Here is a 21,252-nt window from a genome sequence, read left to right as displayed (position 1 = left end):
ACAAGGATCTCACTCACACTCGGAAATTGGTATACTCCCACTCATCAAACCCATACTACAATGTTTTTGCAAAATCTGCAAACATTCTTCCATATCGTCCATACCAGGCCCGATGACACTGATTAAACAGAACCCGGACTTTCCCCCAGGACTGAATAAGTGTTTTTTCCAACAGTTTTGGTCACAGGAGCAGGTCCTGGCACACCACTTCTATGACCAAGGAAAGCTTTACTCAGCCTCCCAACTAGCCACGATAACGGAAAAAACCCCCTATTCCTGCTTGGACATTTCTATTGATATCACCTAAGATCATTAGAAAAAAAATCCGCTAACGCCCTTTGAACGTCTATGTAAGCTAACACCTCCCCAAAATCATCTCATATCCACTACTCACTCCCTTCTATTTTTGGAACACCAGTCCAATACTTCCACAGCATGTAAAGCTTGGGAAAAGGATCTAGATTTAGCCCTCACACCAGAAGATTGGGAAACCGTTTATCTTAACATCCACAAGGGCACTATTAACGTCTCAGCCCAAGAGAATGGGTACAAAATCCAATCTCGTTGGTACCGCACTCCAGTTCTACTCCGCAAATTCAAAATACCAAACATTTGCTGGAGATGTCACGAAGACCGTGGTACATTGATCCACATCTGGTGGTCATGTCCACATATCCAAATGTTCTGCAAAGAAGTACACCGTATAACCTCACATGTCACATCTTATGACATAGCCTTCACCCCAGCTCAGTTCCTTCTACACCACTCATCTATACGACAAAATACTTACCATAAATGATTAATGATGCACTTAATTAATGCAGCAAAGCAATGTATTCCAATACACTGGAAATCTCAAAACATCCCATCAATCAAAGAATGGTTTCACAGAATTAACAAAATAGCGGAAATGGAGGAGCTGATCCATACCCGAGACATGCCCAAAAAATTTGGAATAAAATGGGTATATTGGAAACATTTCCAAACAAATGAATTTATCCAACTGAATACTCCGACCACCTGAACACAAGACCCAAAATGATGTAACTATGATGCCTCGGCAGAGACAAATACTTTTTTCTATTTGAGACTTGACACAGGAAGACCTACACCCCACCAGACTGAGGGCCGTCCCCTTTCCTGAACCCCTGCTCTTATGAGAACTTCAAACTTGAAGATCGCCACCTGGGGAGGGAAGCAAGGGACGGCCATACCCAAAACCCCTCTAAACCTCATCACCCTTTCTCCCCTCTTTCTCTTTTCCCCACCCCTATACTACTATCTCCCATCAAGATATCTTGTAAGCTTTACTACCCCCCCCCCCCGGTCCCCCATCTCCATCCACAGCCATATTTCATTTCTACCAGAAGATATCCGTAGATATCACCAATACATCATGACTGAAACATCTCTATCACTCCAAATAGATACCTCGCCCAACATATACCGGAGATACTTAAGAAAACTCACCCTTCAGTATTGATACTAGAACCTTAAGGTAGTGCCGACCTCTAAAGCACAATACCTCCATTAACCATGAATATATGTTTGCTCTCATTATACTCAGGTGTCAAAGTACTGCTGCAGCACAGAGAACTGTGCAGGAGCAATACCAACAAATGAATGAGACACGTCTCACTCAAGGCCTTTTTATGAGTTCCACAATGACAATGACAAGAGTACTGAAGGGTATCTTGAATTAGTAGTTGTTTGTCTATATATATCTTCTGTTTCCTACTGTTGTGATTTACCTTATGTTTAAAACTAAACAAATCTGTACAATATTACATGTGTAAAACAACTCTGTACAATGTTACATGTCAATTTATTTACTTTTCTCAATAAAATATTTGCAACAAAAAAATGCATGCTAATAGTCTTCTAGTCTTTCTTGCTGCAGCTTAGCATTGTATACTATTTCTGATTCTGTGATCTACTAGGATCCCCAGATCTTTTTGTATCCTCAAATCCCCCAGAGGTTCTCCCTCTGGTGAGTAACTTCCATTCATATTTTTAGCTCCCAAGTGAATTACTTTTTGTTTTTCAGTATTAAAGTGGTTGTAAAGTCAGAAGGTTTTTTTTTATCTTAATGCATTCTATGCATTAAAGTGGTGTTCCGGCCGAAATTATACTTTTTAAATAAAAATACCCCTATAATACACAAGCTTAATGTATTCTAGTAAAGTTAGTCTGTAAACTAAGGTCTGTTTTGTTAGTTTATAGCAGTAGTTTGTTATTTTATAAACTTACAGCAGGCCGTGGCCATCTTTAGTGTGGGCATCTGAAGCCAGACTGTATTTCTTCCTGGATCTCATCCTTGCAGATCTCGCACATGCTCAGTGCAGCACAAGCAGTGTAATAGGTTTCAGGTCAGGTTTCCATAGCAACGGCAGTTTCAGAGGAAGTTGCCACCCCTTCCCAGAAGGCATTGCAAACAGGAAACGATGCGATGGGGCGCGGCCAGGGAGGAGGAAGTGAAAAATGAATACAGCAGATATACAGTAGGTGCTGAGAAAAAAAATAAAAAAATATCCAATTTGTTTACAGTGCACAGTTTAGTGAGGGATGCTGAAGAGTTGTAAAAGTGGGTGGAACTCCACTTTAAGATAAAAAGCCTTCTGCGTGCAGCACCCCACCTCAGCCCTCCTAATACTTACCTGAGCCCATCTCTATCCATTGATGTCCACAATTCCCTTGGCAGTCTGGGACTTTCCCTCCTGATTGGCTGAGGCACAGCAGTGGTGCCATTGGCTTCCACTGCTGTCAAAGTCAGTTAACCAATCAGAAGAGAGAGGGGAGGGGGCCAAACTGCAGCTCTATGTCTGACTGGACACACAGAGCTGCAGCTCGGCTTGGGTGTCCCATATAGCAAGCTGCTTGCTGTGGGGGCACTCTACAGGAGGGAGGGGCAGCGAAGAGGAACTACTTATTTCAACCTCCAAATTGTTGATAAACACGTTACACAGTACTAGTTGCAGAACAGAGCCCTGGGAAACCTTGCTCACAACTCTAGACCATTCAAAACATATACCAGTAATCACTACTGTCTGGACATGGGGGACTATATCAAATGCCTTAGCAAAATCTAGATACACTACCTCCACAGGCCTCCTCTATCCAAATTACAGCTTACCTCCTAATAGAATGTTAAAAGATTGATCTACCAAGAATCCACTAGTGTTTGAATAGAAAGGCATTTATTTAAAGAATTCTGATGGAAGACCTTTTCAGATAAGGTCTTAAAATATAGAATAGATGTATGGAAGTGTCAAATCATCTTTTATGTCCTTGTATGGTCACAACCATTGTTAAAATGGTTGGGGTAATAAGCAACTAACTTCACAGTTTTATGTAAAGTGGCCAATAAAAGGTAATTGGAGCTGGATATAATGTGTCCACTATGCTGTTTAGGTGTGACAGATGGCTGGTACTGGACTACAGTGGAGGTATAATAAAAGGCCATTGCTAAGGCCCTGTTTTCTTTTCACTCTTTTTATGAGTTATTGAATTCTGTAATGTATCAATTATTGATTTCCAGAAAGTTAATGGAAATTTTACATTTAGTATTATTAAGTGTTATATTATTAATGTTATTAGTAAAGTTGTGGGCAGCATAATTCTATAGGCTCCCCATGTAATTCAGTCCTATATAAGAAATGTTACCTGTAAAATTTGTGGAAATTGTGGTCGCCTTTTAAAAAGTTGACCATTTTATTTGTCTACATTGTAAAAACTAAAGGGATCACATTGCGTCTCCCACCCCACACACACACTCCCCAGGTAGCATCACCTTCCCAATGCTCCATTTGGCCATAAAGGGAAAAAAATGATATTTTGTTGGGGTTTCTTTACAAAATCTCTTGTTCCACCTTGAACTCAGGTTGAACTGTACACACTGACTTTACACTTTTCAATTTCAGATGTTGTGATTGCACATTTATTAAAAGAGTGTACTTGTTTCATTATCGGACCAGGTACCAGTGAAATCAATGTAGGAGGAGGCAGTGGATTTCCCCATCACAAAGATTGGGCATAATATGCTGGTGAGGTCCAAGATAGCCTCAAAGGCAATAAAGCAGCTGAACCCTCTACCCTTTTCCTTAAAAAGCACATTCAGTGGAGGGCTAGAATACATTAGTTAGGGCCGGTTCACACACATACAGTTCTGTGTGGTGCAATTTTAGCTCATTCATTTTGAATAGGCAGAAAATTGCACCTCACCACACCAAATATAGTGCATGCACATGATGCACTACTTTTGGAAACTCACTGCAACTGCATTTCATGGTACTTCTGTACTAGCTTTATGACCTGAATTTGGAGTGTCATTAAAGTGGTTGTTAATGCTCTACAGTATAACCATACAATTGCCTCTGTGAAATGAAATTATGTGTCCCAGTGTCTGTGTTATATAAAAAAGATGCAGATTTCTACCTCATATCAGAGCGTCTCCCGACGCTCACGTAACTCCTCGGCTCTCTCCTCTCCCCAGCTCACAGCTATAGCGGGAGAGGCGGAGAACTTCCACTAACATCAGCCAGGGAGGAGGGGAGGAGAGCGAGCCGAGTAGTCACGTGAGCGCCGGGAGACGCTCTGATATAATGTAGACATCAGCATATTTTTTATATAACAAAGACACTGGGACACATAAGGCTATTTTACAGAGGGGATTGTATGGTTATATTGTAGTTTTGATAGTAGCAGGAGGGGAGGGCTAGAGAGCGGAAGGAGCTGACAGGCAACGAGGGGAGGAGGGCTGATGACAGAGGCACATAAACCAAGGTGTCAGGGCTCAGCAGCCATGATAAACCATGGTCAGTTTACAGGGGAAGGGCATAGCCAGGCAGGATCAGCCAGGTTTTTTAGTTTATATAAGGGGCCAAATAATGCAGCACAAGGACTGTGCTGTTATTCATGCTTTAAGCGAACAGGATTTATTATTATCTTTTTTTACAGCAACAAACGCTTTAACCACTTCAGCCCTGGAAGATTTTTTTTTTTTTACAAATTTTTTATTTAATTTTATTGTCTTTTTATTGTCCTACAAACATGTTGACTCTCATTTCTTTTGGCAGCAACCTTCTTCAAGGAGAGCTGTATTCCTGGAGCCGATGTTAATTCTAACCTCTGCAGTCTGTGTGGTGGAAATGAAAAAACAAAATGCCTTCCAAATAACAAAGAGCCATATTATGGTTATGACGGTGCTCTCAGGTAATGGAATGAAGGATTGTTGCTGTGATATAGTTTTGCTGTAAACCAAATAGTAAAGCAGGATTCGTGAATGACAGTTAATTTTAGGTTAGAAAAAGCAATTAAAGGAAAAAAATGAAATAAATTGAATATAAAAAATAAAAATCAATTGTAAGATTTATTAAAGCTATGAAATATATATATACAGTATCTCACAAAAGTGAGTACACCCCTCGCATTTTTGTAAATATTTTATTATATCTTTTCATGTGACAACACTGAAGAAATGAAACTTTTCTACAATGTAAAGTAGTGAATGTACAGCTTGTATAACAGTGTAAATTTGTTGTCTTCTCAAAATAACTCAACACACAGCCATTATTGTCTAAACTGCTGGCAACAAAAGAAAGTACACACCTAAGTGAAAATGTCCAAATTGGGCCCAAAGTGTCAATATTTTGTGTGGCCACCATTATTTTACAGCATTGCCTTAACCCTGTTGGGCATGGAGTTCACCAGAGCTTCACAGGTTGCCACTGGAGTCCTCCATGACGACATCACGGAGCTGGTGGATGTTAGAGACCTTGAGCTCCACCACCTTCCGTTTGAGGATGCCCCACAGATGCTCAATAGGGTTTAGCACTCATGCAGCCCCAGACCATAACACTCCCACCACCATGCTTGACTGTAGGCAAGACACACTTGTCTTTGTACTCCTCACCAGGAGCGGATCCAGAGTCTAGTCTTGGGAGGGGCACTGCCAGAAAATATGTTTTTTTGGGTGTTAGCGCTTCAATCATCCCAGCACCATGGTTGTTATGGTGTCAGGATGATTGAAGCGCATTATTACTATTATTACATTGTTATAGAAATTGAAATGGTTCAACTCACCATAATGCAGAATCAGTGGGAGCCCCGAGCGTGTCACTTGCCACTGTCACCTGCCACATGTTGCGGATTGTCACTTGCCACGTCACCTGTCACCAGATGCAGATTGTCACTTGCCACGTCACCTTTCACCAGATGCAGATTGTCACTTGCCACGTCCCATGCCACACGTTGCGGATTGTCACTTGCCACATCGTCTGTCACCAGATGCAGATTGTCACTTGCCACGTCCCATGCCACACGTTGCAGATTGTCACTTGCCATGTCACTTGCCACACATTGCGGATTGTCACTTGCCACATCGCCTGTCACCAGAAGCAGATTGTCACTTGCCATATCACCTGTCACCAGATGCAGATTGTAACTTGCCACATCACCTGTCACCAAATGCATATTGTCACTTGCCACGTCCCATGCCACACGTTGCAGATTGTCACTTGCCACGTCACTTGCCATGTCCCATGCCACATGTTGCAGATTGTCACTTGCCACGTCCCATGCCACACGTTGCAGATTGTCACTTGCCACTTCCCATGCCACATGTTGCAGATTGTCACTTGCCATGTCCCATGCCACACGTTGCAGATTGTCACTTGCCACGTCACCTGTCACCAGATGCAGATTGTCACTTGCCACGTCCCATGCCACACATTGCAGATTGTCACTTGCCACGTCACTTGCCACGTCCCATGCCACACGTTGAAGATTGTCACTTGCCACATCCCATGCCACACGTTGCAGATTGTCACTTGCCACGTCACTTGCCATTTCCCATGCCACACCTTGCAGATTGTCACTTGCCACATCACCTGTCACCAGATGCAGATTGTCACTTGCCACGTCCCATGCCACACGTTGCAGATTGTCACTTGCCACATCCCATGCCACACATTGCAGATTGTCACTTGCCACGTCACTTGCCACATGTTGCAGATTGTCACTTGCCACGTCACCTGTCACCAGATGCAGATTGTCACTTGCCACGTCCCATGCCACACGTTGCAGATTGTCACTTGCCAGGTCACTTGCCACATCCCATGCCACACGTTGCAGATTGTCACTTGCCACGTCCCATGCCACACCTTGCAGATTGTCACTTGCCACATCCCATGCCACATGTTGCAGATTGTCACTTACCACGTCACCTGTCACCAGATGCACATTGTCACTTGCCACGTCCCATGCCACACGTTGCAGATTGTCATGCAGAGTCAGGCAGCAGATTACTATCAAGCAGCAGAGAGATGATGTAATGATGATGAGGGCAGAACTGCAGGGATGCAGGGCAGGCAGCGGGCAATGAGAGAAGATGTCATCTCTCTGCTCCCCCGCCCGCCGGCTCTCTGATTGGCCAGCAACCCGCTCTCACACTGTCATCGAGCCACACAGCTGCTCACCAACCGAGCCACCCGGCCCGCCTGTCTCTCACCAACGGAGCCGCCCGTGCTCTTAGCCGCGGAGCCGCCTTCCGCCCACTCACTCACCTGCATTCTCAGAGGGGGCAATTGCCCCGTTGCCCCCCCTGGATCCGCCCCTGTTCCTCACCTGGTTGCACTTGACACCATTTAATCAAGTTTATCTTGGTCTCATCAGACCACAGGACATGGTTCCAGTAATCCATGTCCTTAGTCTGCTTGTCTTCAGCAAACTGTTTGCGGGCTTTCTTGTGCATCATCTTTAGAAGAGACTTCCTTCTGGGACAACAGCCATGCAGACCAATTTGATGCAGTGTGCAGCGTATGGTCTGAGCACTGACAGGCTGACCCCCCACCCCTTCAACCTCTGCATCAATGCTGGCAGCACTCATACCTCTATTTGCCAAAGACAACCTCTGGATATGATGCTGAGCATGTGCACTCAACTTCTTTGACTGACAATGGCGAGGCCTGTTCTGAGTGGAACCTGTCCTGTTAAACCGCTGTATGGTCTTGGCCACTGTGCTGCAGCTCAGTTTCAGGGTCTTGGCAATCTTATTATAGCCTAGACCATCTTTATGTGGAGCAACAATTCTTTTTTTCAGATTCTCAGAGAGTTCTTTGCCATGAGGTGCCATGTTGAAATTTCAGTGACCAGTATGAGCAAGTGAGAGTGATAACACCAAATTTAACACACCTGTTCCCCATTCACACCTGAGACCTTGAAACACTAACGAGTCACATGACACCGGGGAGGGAAAATCGCTAATTGGGCCCAATTCGGACGTTTTCACTTAGGGGTGTACTCACTTGTGTTACCAGCGGTTTAGACATTAATGGCTATGTGTTGAGTTATTTTGAGGGGACAACAAATTTACACTGTTATACAAGCTGTACACTCACTACTTTACATTGTGGAAAAGTGTAATTTCTTCAGTGCTGTCACATGAAAAGATAGAATAAAATATTTACAAAAATGTGCGGGGTGTACTCATTTTCGTGAGATACCGTATATATATATATATATATATATATATATATATATATATATATATATATATATATATACTATGATAAGCAATGCACAATTACTTTAATACATGCGTACTCTGTTTTGCTTCAGGTGTCTCATTGAGAAAGGACAAGTATGTTTTGTGAAGCACACCACTGTTGATGAACTCATTGAAAGTAAGTAAAATGTTACTTTCTACATCTGTAGCCCTAGAAGGAACATGCTCCAAAACAGCCCAAATCTTCCCCTTTATGGTTCAGCCTATTACCTCATGAGAGGTATGAAAATTATGACTCTGTATGTTCCAATTTTTTTAATATTTAACCAGCCAGTTTCAGAAGAATTTTCTATTGCCAGTTCATTATCCCGCATTTTTACAGAAATTTGGATCTGACCAAGCAGCAGGGCAATCTGACAATAATTGATTGAAATCACCACCTATAGGAGACAATCTATTGCAGTCATCTTTATTCTATACATGGGTGACCAGACATCCCCGGACCAAGTCTGTGCCTGGTTTTGTCCCCAGCAAGGTGGGTACTTGGGTGTGGTGCTTGGGTGTGCTTAAGCACCCTCATAGCACCCCCAAAATTCAGACGCCACTACTTGAATAGGTCACATTTTTTTTTTTTTTATACTTGCACACCTTCTATTGATGCCAGAAGGCTGGGGACTTTTTTTTTTCCTGTGGAGGAATACAGCTGCACCGGCCGCATAAGCCAATAATATTTAGTTAGACCCGGCAGCCTGATTTCAGAGACTAATTGATATACAGCCTCTCTGCTGCTTCTTCAGCAAATGAGAAAGCATTGTATCTGCCCCTTTTCGTCAGCCCGCCTGATTTAACTTCTAAGCTAAGCTGTATCAGGAGGAGGTGCCGGCAGATCGATAAGAGGAGGACAGAAGAGGAGTGAAGAGAACTCAGCCTGCTATGAAGGATGGATTACAAGAGACAGATGAATAATTTCTCAATCTCTGCAGCGAGCCCATGAAGAAACAGCTTTTGCCAGCAGTGAAAGCAGAGGCTGTTTTCACAGTGTGTGATACTGAAAATTAGAAGAGCAGCACCAGGACAGGATGTCTGTGTGTTCTATCCCTCCCTCCATTCATGCAACCCTTCATCCATCCCTCCCTCCCTCCCTCCCTCTATCCATCCCTCCATCCTTTCATCCATCCATCCATCACTTCCTCCCTCCCTCCCTCCATCCATACAGCCATCCCTCTATCCCTCCTTTCATCTCTCCATCCATCTATCTCTCCCTCCATCTATCCATCCCTCTATCCAACCATCCCTCCTTCCATCCTACCCTCTCTCCAACCATGCATCCCTCCCTTTATCCATCCCTCCCTCCTTCATCCATCCCTCTCTCTAGCCTCTATCCATCCTTCCTTCCATCATCCATCTCCCTCCCTCCATCCATCCCTCTATCTAACCATCGATTCAACCATCCATCCAACCATCCCTCCCTCCATCCATCCATCCCTTCCTTCCTTCCTCCCTTCCTCCCTCCCTCCCTCCCTCCCTCCCTCCATTTATCCATCCATTTATCCATCCATCCTTCTATCCCTGCTTCCATCCCTCCTGTGTACATCCCTCCTTCCATCTATCCATCCATCCATCCATCCATCTCTCCCTCCATCCATCCAACCATCCCTCCCTCTGTCCATCCCTTCCTCCATCCATTCCCCCCTCCATCCATTTCTCCCTCCATCCATTTCTCCCTCCATCCATTTCTCCTTCTATCCATCCAACTATCCCTCCCTCCATCCATCCCTCCCTCATCCATCCAACCATTCCTCCCTCCATTCATCCAACCAGTCCTCCATCCATCCAAGCATCTCTTGTTCCATCCATCTAACCATCCCTCCCTCCATCCATCCAAACATCTACCTCCCCCATTCATCCATCCCTCCCTCCCTCCAACCATCCCTTGCTCCATCCATCTCTTCCTCCCTCCATCCAGGCCATCAGGCCAGGGCTCTTTCAGTGTAATTGCATTCCAGGTGCAGTGTACAGTCAGTCACTGACATGATTAGTTGTGTGCTGCTGTATTAGACACCCTTTCACACTGGAGGCAATTTTCAGGCCCTTTAGCGCTAAAAATAGCACCTGTAAAGCGCCTGAAAAATGCCTCATCTGCAATCTCAGTGTGAAAGCCAGATGCTAAAAAAAGTCCTGCAAGCAGCATCTTTGGGTCGCTTTAGGCCGCTAGCTGCGGTTAAAAGCGCCCAGCTAGCGGCCGAAAAGCGCCTCTAAAATGACGGTATAGCGCCGCTAGTAGCGGCGCTTTACTGCTGACGCTGTCAGTGTAGGCTCTTACTCTATACAGTGATCATAAACATGAGTATAGCAGCGTACAACTATTCATATCAGTGACGGGCTGTACATTGCACCGGGGCTGCAATTACACTGAATGGGCTCAGCCGTCTATGTGCCAGAGCCCTGAATCTCAATAAAAGTAATGTGAACTTTCTCTCTGTACTATCTTGCTTTTCTCATGTTAGTGCAAATTATATCCCATATTGAGTTTGGTGCTCAGTACCATTACCAAATGCAATCTTTTCAAGAGAATCAGCTAATTCGCAACTCCGCACTCTATGTAGTGCATGCCTGAATGCTACACTCTAAACCCTGCACTGTGTACATAGCATGCTCCCGAACTCTGTATGTTGAACACTCCTGATCTCTGCACTGTGTACGTAGCACACTCCAGATCTCTGCACTGTATATGTAGCGCACTATTGAACCCTGTACGTAGCGCACCCCTGAACTCTGTATATAGCGCACCCTTGAACTCTGCAATCTTAATGTTGCACACCCCTGATCTTTGCACTCTGTACATTGTGCACTCCTGAACGCTGCACTCTGTATATTGGGCACCCCTAAACTCTGCACTCCGTACATTGTGCACCCCTGAACTCTGCACTCTGTACATAGAGCACCCCTTAACTCTGTACATCGCGCAACTCACCAAAGGTTTTTGACTCCTTGTTACAGGATGTCAAAAAGCGCTTTGTGTAAAACACTTGGGTTTCTGGACTTCCACCATTGCACTCCAAAGATCTCTCAGGTTAGGTTGCTCTGTTGCAGTTATTTGCAAAGGCAGAAAAGGCCACTTGGAAAAGAAGAGTCTCGAACGGGGAAAAGCAAACGGACGGCAACAGGGAAAGGATACTGGAGAAAATAGGGAGGGAAACCGCCGGGAATCAGGAGAATATGTTGCACGTCTCCAACCCCGCAGGACCCGACGGACAGGAAAAGCTTTCAAGATGTCTTCCCACCCAAGGAGCTGAAACCAGAAGGACAAAACAGACATAGTCGACAAAACCATGAAACCAGAAGAACCTTTTTGTAGCAAATAAACAAGATAATAAAATAAAGCCACGCGTCTTTCCTGTGAGGATGAGATAGAAAACTCACCACCTGACACATGGACCCATTCGTCCCACACGCGACAGTACGACGCCCACGCCGCGTGAACAGCGATGCCCAGAAGAGGTCTAGCAAACATCGGAAACGAGGTTCCACAAGTAGGCCGGACAGGGGAGGCCCTCCAGGGAAGCCGATGGGGCCAGGGCATGGAAGCGATCGAGCTTTATCGTTAACAGTTCCAGGGACATGCCTAGCTCTAAAGCATGCGTTAAACTGCAGGCATTTTGGAACCAAAAAATGCAGTAATGATATGACCGGAGGGGATCTAGCAGACTGTTGGTTGACCACTTGCACCACACTCATGTTATTGGACCAGAAAACCACCAGGTGATTGTGCAAACCACGGTCCGTCAAGATCCAGGCCTCCCTATGAAGGGGGTTCCGGTCTATTCAGGGAAGCATCTCTGAGACGATCACTGGTGTCCTCCGGCTTAGAAATGTCAGGCTTGCCCCCGGGAAAGAGTTTGTTTTCCCTTTTGGAAACACCGGTTGGCTTGGCGAGCACCCCTGCAAAGTGAGCGTTTGTGCTTGAAACGGCACGCGGTGTTCCACTTGCAGTGGCTCTCATTGAATAGCTAGCATAAACCTTTTTTTTGGGGGCAACCGATGCTCCAGAGAGAGCGCGGCTGGGGACTGAAAGGACAAAGGCCTGTGTGGGCACATGAGCAATAACCACAGGCTACCGTCCTGACAATCAAAGCGGAACTCCTTTCTTGATGCCATTTTTTGGCAAAACTGGGTGTGGTAGTGGAACCAACACTGACCCCCGTAAACTTTGTAGGCACCCCAAATAAATAAAAAGATTAAGATAGCAAAAGAGTGATGCAGCCAACTCCGGAAAATGATCACAAAGCACTCCGGCATAAGCACAGAACCCCTGCAGCCAGTTCAAACAACATCGGAAGAAGTTGTTTTGATTTGTTGCCCTGCGCCGCAACATCAACCTGATGAGATTTGTCGATCGTCTCTATGTCAGAAGGGACTAGAGTGGGAAAATCAATAAATTTGCGACGCCAGATCCTATCCCTGACGTCTTCCGACAGGTGTGTCCTGGTAGGCGAAACCGACCGCAAAGCGCCACCCACGAAAGAGCCAAAACTACATGAAGAACCTGACACACCCATGCGAGACAGGACCGATTTTATGACCATAACAATGTGTTCGTCCAGCGGGCCCGATACGGCAGCATCACTGGACCTACTCCAAAATCAAATCACAATCATACTCACTGATGCGCGGAGGTGCAGCCGAAGAAGGGTGACCAGCAGCAGGTCCAGGATGAACCCCCAGTGTAGGATTGTCCATGGGATGAGCCAGCAGAGGCCCAAGACATCCATCTCCTTTAGGAATGTTGGTGGCTGGAGAGGCAGGAGGATGCTGACGGAGGTCCAGGGGCGGAGGTCCAGCCACCAACCCTGATGAGCCCGGGGGGCTGAGGACAGCAGCTGAGCAGCATCTAGAGAAACCAGAGACCCCAGATGGAGGACTTGTAGCAGGTGCAGCCCACATGGTGTGTGCATCTCCCGCCCTGCCGGGCGCAGGGAGAGGGTGCCGAGCAGCAGGCGGGGCAAGGCCGTAGCAGCAGGCATTAGATGGGAATCTCCTGCCCAGCCAGGCGCAGGGAGATGGTGCAGGGTGGCAGACCGGAGCAAGGCTGTGGAGGTGGACATCTGATAGGAATCTCCCTCAGGGAGATGTGCGTAGGCAGGGGTCAGAGGCAAGGGGTGAGAGGCAGGTACAGCTTTGCCATCCCCCACCCAGCCGGGTGCAGGGGGATGCGGATGAGTAAGTGACATCTAAGAGTGTGCACTAGTGCCAAATTCAAATCTCCCACCCTGCTGGGCGCAGGGAGAGATGCTGGCAGGGACAGGTCAGCTGACACAGGCAGCGTGTAAGAAGCTCCTGCCTGGCCGGGTGCAGGAGGAGGAGGACGGGCAGCCGATGCAATGGCTCTGGGCTGACATGCCTGTAGTCTGGCAGATCGGGATGCTCTCCGTACGGCCCCTGCTCTGCTGGGCGCTGGCAGAGTATAGGCGGAACCAGGAACAGAAACTGCTGAGTGGAGGTGGAAAGCGCAGTGGCTCCCACCCAAGCTGACAAGCAGGCACTCGCAAGGGGAGAAGCAGCCGGCGGAACCTGGGCGGACCGCCATAGGACACTGGGGCTCTGAGAGCGAGCTGGGCGAGAGGAGTCGCAGCCCACGGAGTGCACAGGTGGGGGGGACCCACCGGGGAGAACTCGAGTTGCAGCAGGCAGCAGGGACAGGTGGACTGGGGGGGAAGAGCTGGGACCCAGGGTAACAGAAGCTCCGGAGGAGCGGAGGGATGGCAGAAGTGTAGGAAGCCCTAGAAGGACTGGGGCTCAGGCGGGAAGGCGGGTGGGTGCATCTCCTGGCCCTGGAAGCTGAAGGCCTCCCAGGTGGCCATGGAGCCGGGGGAGAGACATCTCAGGGGAGAGGAGGGAAAAAGCCAGTCAGCCTGACCTTGGAGTGCCAGCTCATGGACCCTGGCCAACAGGCGGTCAGTGTCCATGGTAGAGGGTGCATGGTCCACAGCAGCTCTTCCATCCAATTCATTCCACCAGTCATCACCATCCACCCCTTTGTCAACCTGGCCATGCTCCCATCAGTCAAGGCTCTCTTTCCCTAGGGGGGCTAAAGAAGCCTTCATCCTCTGAGCACCCGTGGTAAAGCTACCAGAAAAAAAAAAAAAAAAAAAAAATATATATATATATATATATATATATATATATATATACATACACATATATTATTTATGTTTGCATTTTTATAATTCACTGATATGTGTATATGTTATCTTTTATTCATATGAAAATGTTGTGCACATTTTACCAGATTTTGATTAGAGATTTGGATATATATTTATGAAGTTTATGGTGAAGCGCCACTACCTTTACAATTTTTTTTGCCATATTTGAGAAGTGTCACTTATCACTTTTTTAAGGGGCAGTTATCACTATAGTTGAGTAAATAGGGTGCCATCGCCTGTTTTATTTGCTAATTTGTTACATATTGTTACACCTATGAAGAGTGGCAATGAAATAACTGAGATTCGTTTTACTGTCTAGATGAAAAATCTCCAGCATGGGCGAAAGGTGTGAAGAAAGATGATTTAGAACTATTGTGTCCAGATGGCTCTCGCAAACCTATCACTGAATATGAAAGCTGCAATCTCGCAGTAGTACCAGCCCATGCTGTTGTCACCACCCCAAACAGAAAAGACATAGTTGTAAGAGTTCTCAAAAAGCAGCAGGTAAGCCCCTTTCATGCACTTTCTTTCCACATTTAAAAATTGGGATATTTGTTTGCCTAAAATAATCCCTTTATATAATCTCTTTTCCTACACTTAATTAAACAGTGGAAACCCTGCTATACAGGAAAGCAATATCATTTAATGGATTTCATTACTAGTATGTAGGGATGAGCTTCGTGTTCGAGTCGGATGTTCGCAGAATTCTGAACGTTATCGGCCATTCGCGCCAAATTCGAGTGGCACGTCACCGCCCATAATTCACTGCGGCATCGCAGTGCATTGTTGGCTGATGCTTGGCCAATCACAGCGCCGTGTGTACAGAGAGCCGTAATTGGCCAAAGCCAGGGAGACTTTGGCCAATTATGGCTCAGGGGGTTTAGTACACGCCCCACACTATATAAGGCCACCTGCACATCGGCCCTGTGTAGTGTGTTGCGGTGGAGAGAGAAAGATAGACAGAGAGACAGTGTCATTTGATTTAAGTTAGATAGAGTAGGCAGGTAGAGTCAGTTAGCTGCACTTGCAGTGTATTTTGTATATATATGCATCCCTTGCATCCCAGGTGTTTTATATATATATATATATATATATATATATATATATATATATATATATATATATACACACTGTATTCAGTTTAGCTAGATCCTGTTCTTCTCTTCCTAATATACTGACAGGCAGACAGGTGTTTTTACAGTATTTCCAGTTACTGTACTGTGTACCCTGCACAGTTGCACTTACAGTATAGCTACCTGAAGCCAGGTGCTTGTGTGGGCTCTTGACGTATTTCCAGTTACTGTACTGTGTACCCTGCCCAGTTGCACCTACAGTATAGCTACCTGAAGCCAGGTGCTTGTGTAGGCTCTTGATGTATTTCCAGTTACTGTACTGTGTACCCTGCACAGTTGCACCTACAGTATAGCTACCTGAAGCCAGGTGCTTGTGTAGGCTCTTGACGTATTTCCAGTTACTGTACTGTGTACCCTGCACAGTTGCACCTACAGTATAGCTACCTGAAGCCAGGTGCTTGTGTAGGCTCTTGACGTATTTCCAGTTACTGTACTGTGTACCCTGCACAGTCGCACCTACAGTATAGCTACCTGAAGCCAGGTGCTTGTGTAGGCTCTTGACGTATTTCCAGTTACTGTACTGTGTACCCTGCACAGTCGCACCTACAGTATAACTATCTGAAGCCAGGTGCTTGTGTAGGCTCTTGATGTATTTCCAGTTACTGTACTGTGTACCCTGCACAGTTGCACCTATAGTATAACTACCTGAAGCCAGGTGCTTGTGTAGACTCTTGACATATTTCCAGTTACTGTACTGTGTACCCTGCACAGCTGCACCTACAGTATAGCTACCTGAAGCCAGGTGCTTGTGTGGGCTCTTGACGTATTTCCAGTTACTGTACTGTGTACCCTGCACAGTTGCACCTAGAGTATAGCTACCTGAAGCCAGGTGCTTGTGTGGGCTCTTGACGTATTTCCAGTTACTGTACTGTGTACCCTGCACAGTTGCACCTACAGTATAGCTACCTGAAGCCAGGTGCTTGTGTGGGCTCTTGACGTATTTCCAGTTACTGTACTGTGTACCCAGCACAGTTGCACCTACAGTATAGCTACCTGAAGACAAGTGCAGGTGTTCTCATACTAATAATACTACAGGCAGGCAGTTGATTCTGCTAGCTGCAGTATAATCGGTGTATATATATACATCCCAGTTTTGTGCAGCTACATCTCACTGCAGGCCAATAGTATGTCTGGAAGGCCAACAAGGAGAGGCAGACAGTCACAAGCCAATAAAAGAGGGAAAGCAGGCTCTGTGTCTAGAGGCAACAGTGCTGGTCGTGGACACGGTGCATCCTCATCAGCACGTGGCCGTGGGACACGATTGGCCTTTTTTTCGGCAGCTGGCCGTGTTGAGCCACAACATGCAGAAGACTTGGTCGAGTGGATGACCAAGCCATCCTCATCTTTCTCATCCTCTCTCACCCAGGCTCAGGGTACTTTGTCTGGCAAAGCAGCTGCCAACACGGCCTCTTCCCTCGGCTCAATGGTATCAGTGACTCCTTCCATAGCCCCACCATGTCCTCCTGAGGAGTCCCCCGAACTGTTTGACCACAGTGTTGGGTACATGCTCCAGGAGGATGCCCAGCGTTTTGAAGGCTCCGATGATGGTACTCAGCTAGAGGAAAGCAGTAACGTGAGCCCAGACAGAGGGGGTGCCCAAGAAGGACAGCAATCTGGCAGTGATGTTCCCTCTGCTTCAGCATACTGCCAGGTTTGCTCCAGTGATGAGGAGGGAGGGGATGATGAGGTCACTGACTCCACGTGGGTGCCTGATAGGAGAGAGGAGGAGGAGGAGGAGGCACATCACCAATGAGGCAGGATGCCCTCCAGGGGCCAGCCTAAGGGCAGCACACTGACTGCATCACACCGCAGAGCTCTGCATGTGCAGAGCTCTGCATGTGCAGGGCGCTGTGCCTTTTTTGAGACGAGTGCATCAGATCCCACCGCTGCTATTTGCAACAAATGTCTCAAGCGTATCTTGCGTGGCCAAAACATCTCCCGCTTGGGCACCACATGCTTGACCAGACATATGTTGACCTGCCATGCAGTTCGTTGGCAAGCGTATCTAAAAGACCCACACCAAAGAACAAAGAGGACCTCTCCTTGCTCCTCATCAACTGGGATCTCCAACCCCACTATACCTTCAGTCCTCTCTGAGACCTGCACTGAGAGGAATGAAGATGTAGAATTAGGTGTGTCACAGCCAAGTATTTGCGGGCAATCTGCTATTGGCACACTGACGTTAAATTGTACCAGGCAAATTTCCCTGCCTCAGCTGCTGCACCACAGAAAGAAGTTCGCTCCCAGCCTTCCACATGCCCAGCGGTTGAATGCTAGCTTGGCAAATTTGCTAGCACTTCAACTGCTATCTTTTCAGTTGGTAGACTCTGCCCCCTTCTGTGAGTTTGTGGAATGTGCGGTTCCTCAGTGGCAGGTACCCAAACGCCACTTTTTCTCACGGAAGGCGATTCTCTCTACCGGCATGTGAAAGGCAATTTCTTGGCCTCGCTGGACAGGGAGGTCAGCGGTAAGGTGCATATTACCGCTGACTCATGGTATAGCAGGCATGGACAGGGACGTTACCTAAGTTTCATGGTGCATTGGGTGACTCTGCTGGCAGCTGGGAAGGATGCAGGACAAGGTGCAGTAGTATTGGAGGTTGTTCTGCCACCAAGCCTCCAAAATGCCAGTACTGGTGATTCTGACAACCTGTCTCCTCCACCCCCTCCTCTTCTTCTTCCTCCATGGCCTCTGCCCGTGCTTTTTCCTCGGAACTAGCGGTGCTCCGTAGGCGTTTAAGGGGCTACGCAAGTACGCAGGCCAAAAGATGCCATGCAGTGCTTGAGCTGGTGTGCTTGGGGGACAGGAGCCACACTGGGGCAGAGATTCTGTCAGCTCTGCAGGGGCAGGTTCAGAGGTGGTTGACGCCACGCCAACTTAAGCCAGGAATGGTGGTTTGCGACAATGGCACCAACCTCCTTGCCACCCTCCGAAAGGGACAACCGACCGATGTGCCCTGTTTGGCTCATGTCCTTTACTTGGTGGTGCAGCGGTTCTTAGGCAGGTACCCGGGCTTACAGGATGTCCTGAGGCAGGCCAGGAAAGTCTGTGTGCATTTTCACCAGTCATATAAAGCCAGTGCTCAGTTGGCAGACCTCCAAAAGGAATTTAACCTGCCCAAGAACCGCCTAATCTGTGACATGCCCACCAGGTGGAACTCAATGTTGGCCACGCTGCAGCGGCTGCACACACAGCAGAGGGCCATCAATGAGTACCTGTGCGACTATGGCACCAGGACAGGGTCAGAGGAGCTTGTTTTTTTTCCCCACGCCAGTGGGCCATTATCAGGGATGCACGCACTGTCCTGTCACCATTTGAGGAGGCCACGAGGATGGTGAGCAGTGACAGTGCATGCATCAGTGACACTGTCCCCCTTGTCCACCTGTTGGAGACAGGGCACTTGAGGCAGAACAGAGGCAGGAAGAGGAGGACTTCCTTAGCTCTCAAGGCCCCCTTTATCCAGACAGTGTTCCTGCGTGCCTGCCGATCACACAGGAAGAGGATGAGGAGGAGGATGAGGATTGTGTCAGCATGGAGGTGGAGCCTGGCACTTAGCATCAGCAGCAGTCTTTAAGGGATCATTTACAGTCCCAAGAAACCCATGGACTTGTACGTGGCTGGGAGGAGGTGGCTGCGGATCATGTCGTCCTTAGTGACCCAGAGGACTCCGGACCACATGCCTTAGCAAACCTACGCTGCATGGCCTCCCTGATCCTGCAAAGCCTGCGGAAGGATCCTCATATTTGTGGTATCAAGGAGAGGTATCGATACTGGCTGGCAACCCTCCTTGATCCATGTTACAAGAGTAAGGTTGCAGACCTTATCTTGCCGTCACAGAGGGAGCAGAAGATGAAACATCTTCGGGAGGCCTTGCAGAAAGGTCTGTGCAACGCGTTCCCAGAGACTGGGAGGTTACAAACTCCTGTTCCTGGACAACGTGTTGCCGAGGCTTCGGTCAGTCAAAGAAGGAGTGGTGGAGAAGGTGGCCATCTGACCGATGCTTTCAGACAATTTTTTAGTCCACAGCCCCAAGGTATGATCGGTTCCAGCAACCATCACCAGCGTCTGTTTTACATGGTGCAGGAATACCTAGGGGCAAGATCTGACTTGGACACCTTTCCCACCGAAAATCCTCTGGGCTACTGGGACTTGAGGATGGATCACTGGCCAGAGCTTGCACAGTATGCAATTGAGCTACTGGCCTGTCCTGCATCCAGTGTTCTTTCGGAACGCATATTCAGTGCTGCTGGAGGCTTTGTAACCGATCACAGGGTGCACCTGTCCACCGACTCGGTCGATCGACTGACCTTCATAAAAATGAATCAGTCTTGGATCACCACCAGATACCAAGAACCTGATGCTGATGTAACCGAATAAATTTATTTTGAAATGTCAGATCCCTTCAAGACTGCCTATGCTAATGCTGAGTGACCATCCTGTTATGCTGAGTGACTATCCTCTTCCTCCTCAATGATCATGCTGATAGCTTGTAAGAATATTTTTGTTTCTGGGCACTGCCACCAGTGGCTAAGGCCCAATTTTTTTGCCTCTGTTTACCAGGGGCGTGTAATTACAATTTTTGATGCAATTCTGTGCAGCAGGGCTCGTTCCTGCGCTCCAACTAGAGTATCTGTGAGGGGTTGCAGTGTTGTGGCACCAGTGCCTAAGGCCCAATTTTTCAGCCCCTGTTTAACAGGGGCATTTAATTACAATTTTTGATGCAATTCTTTGCAGCAGGGCTCGTTCCTGCGCTCCAACTAGAGTATCTGTGAGGGGTTGCAGTATTGTGGCACCAGTGCCTAAGGCCCAATATTTCTGTCCCTGTTCAACAATTCTTGATCTAATATTTCACAGCAGGGCCCGTTCCAGCGCCCACCAAGAGTAACTGTGAGGACTTACAGTGTTGTGGCACCAGCACCACCACCACCACCACCACCAAAGGCCCAATTTTTCTGCCCCTGTTCAACAGGTGCATGTAATTACAATTCTTGATCTAACATTTCACAGCAGGACCCATTCCAGTGCCCACCAAGAGTAACTGTGAGGACTTACAGTGTTGTAGCACCAGCACCACCACCACCACCAAAGGCCCAATTTTTCTGCCCCTGTTCAACAGGTGCATGTAATTCCAATTCTTGATCTAACATTTCACAGCAGGGCCCGTTCCAGCGCCCACCAAGAGTAACTGTGAGAATTTACAGTGTTGTGGCACCAGCATCACCACCACCATCACCAAAGGCCCAGTTTTTCTGCCCCTGTTCAACAATTGCATGTAATTACAATTCTTGATCTAATATTTCACAGCAGGGCCCGTTCCAGCGCCCACCAAGAGTAACTGTGAGGACTTACAGTGTTGTGGCATCAGCACCACCACCATCACCAAAGGCCCAATTTTTCTGCCCCTGTTCAACAG

The 21,252-nt window shown here is 47.2% G+C and overlaps 1 protein-coding gene across 1 annotated transcript in view; it reads left to right on the top strand.

Moving 5' to 3' along the window:
* LOC141139454 (serotransferrin-A-like) overlaps window positions 1-21,252 on the top strand; it is a 320,870-nt gene that overhangs the window by 280,525 nt on the left and 19,093 nt on the right. The window contains exons 13-15 of the mRNA XM_073625549.1: window positions 5,076-5,211; window positions 8,617-8,681; window positions 15,026-15,210. Coding sequence (XP_073481650.1) covers window positions 5,076-5,211; window positions 8,617-8,681; window positions 15,026-15,210 — 386 coding nt within the window. The remainder of the gene's footprint in view (window positions 1-5,075; window positions 5,212-8,616; window positions 8,682-15,025; window positions 15,211-21,252) is intronic.

This window comes from Aquarana catesbeiana, linkage group LG04 (assembly GCF_042186555.1).
Source record: "Aquarana catesbeiana isolate 2022-GZ linkage group LG04, ASM4218655v1, whole genome shotgun sequence".
In the NCBI taxonomy this organism is placed as follows: Eukaryota; Metazoa; Chordata; class Amphibia; order Anura; family Ranidae; genus Aquarana; species Aquarana catesbeiana.
This window is presented reverse-complemented; position numbering and strand designations above follow the sequence as displayed.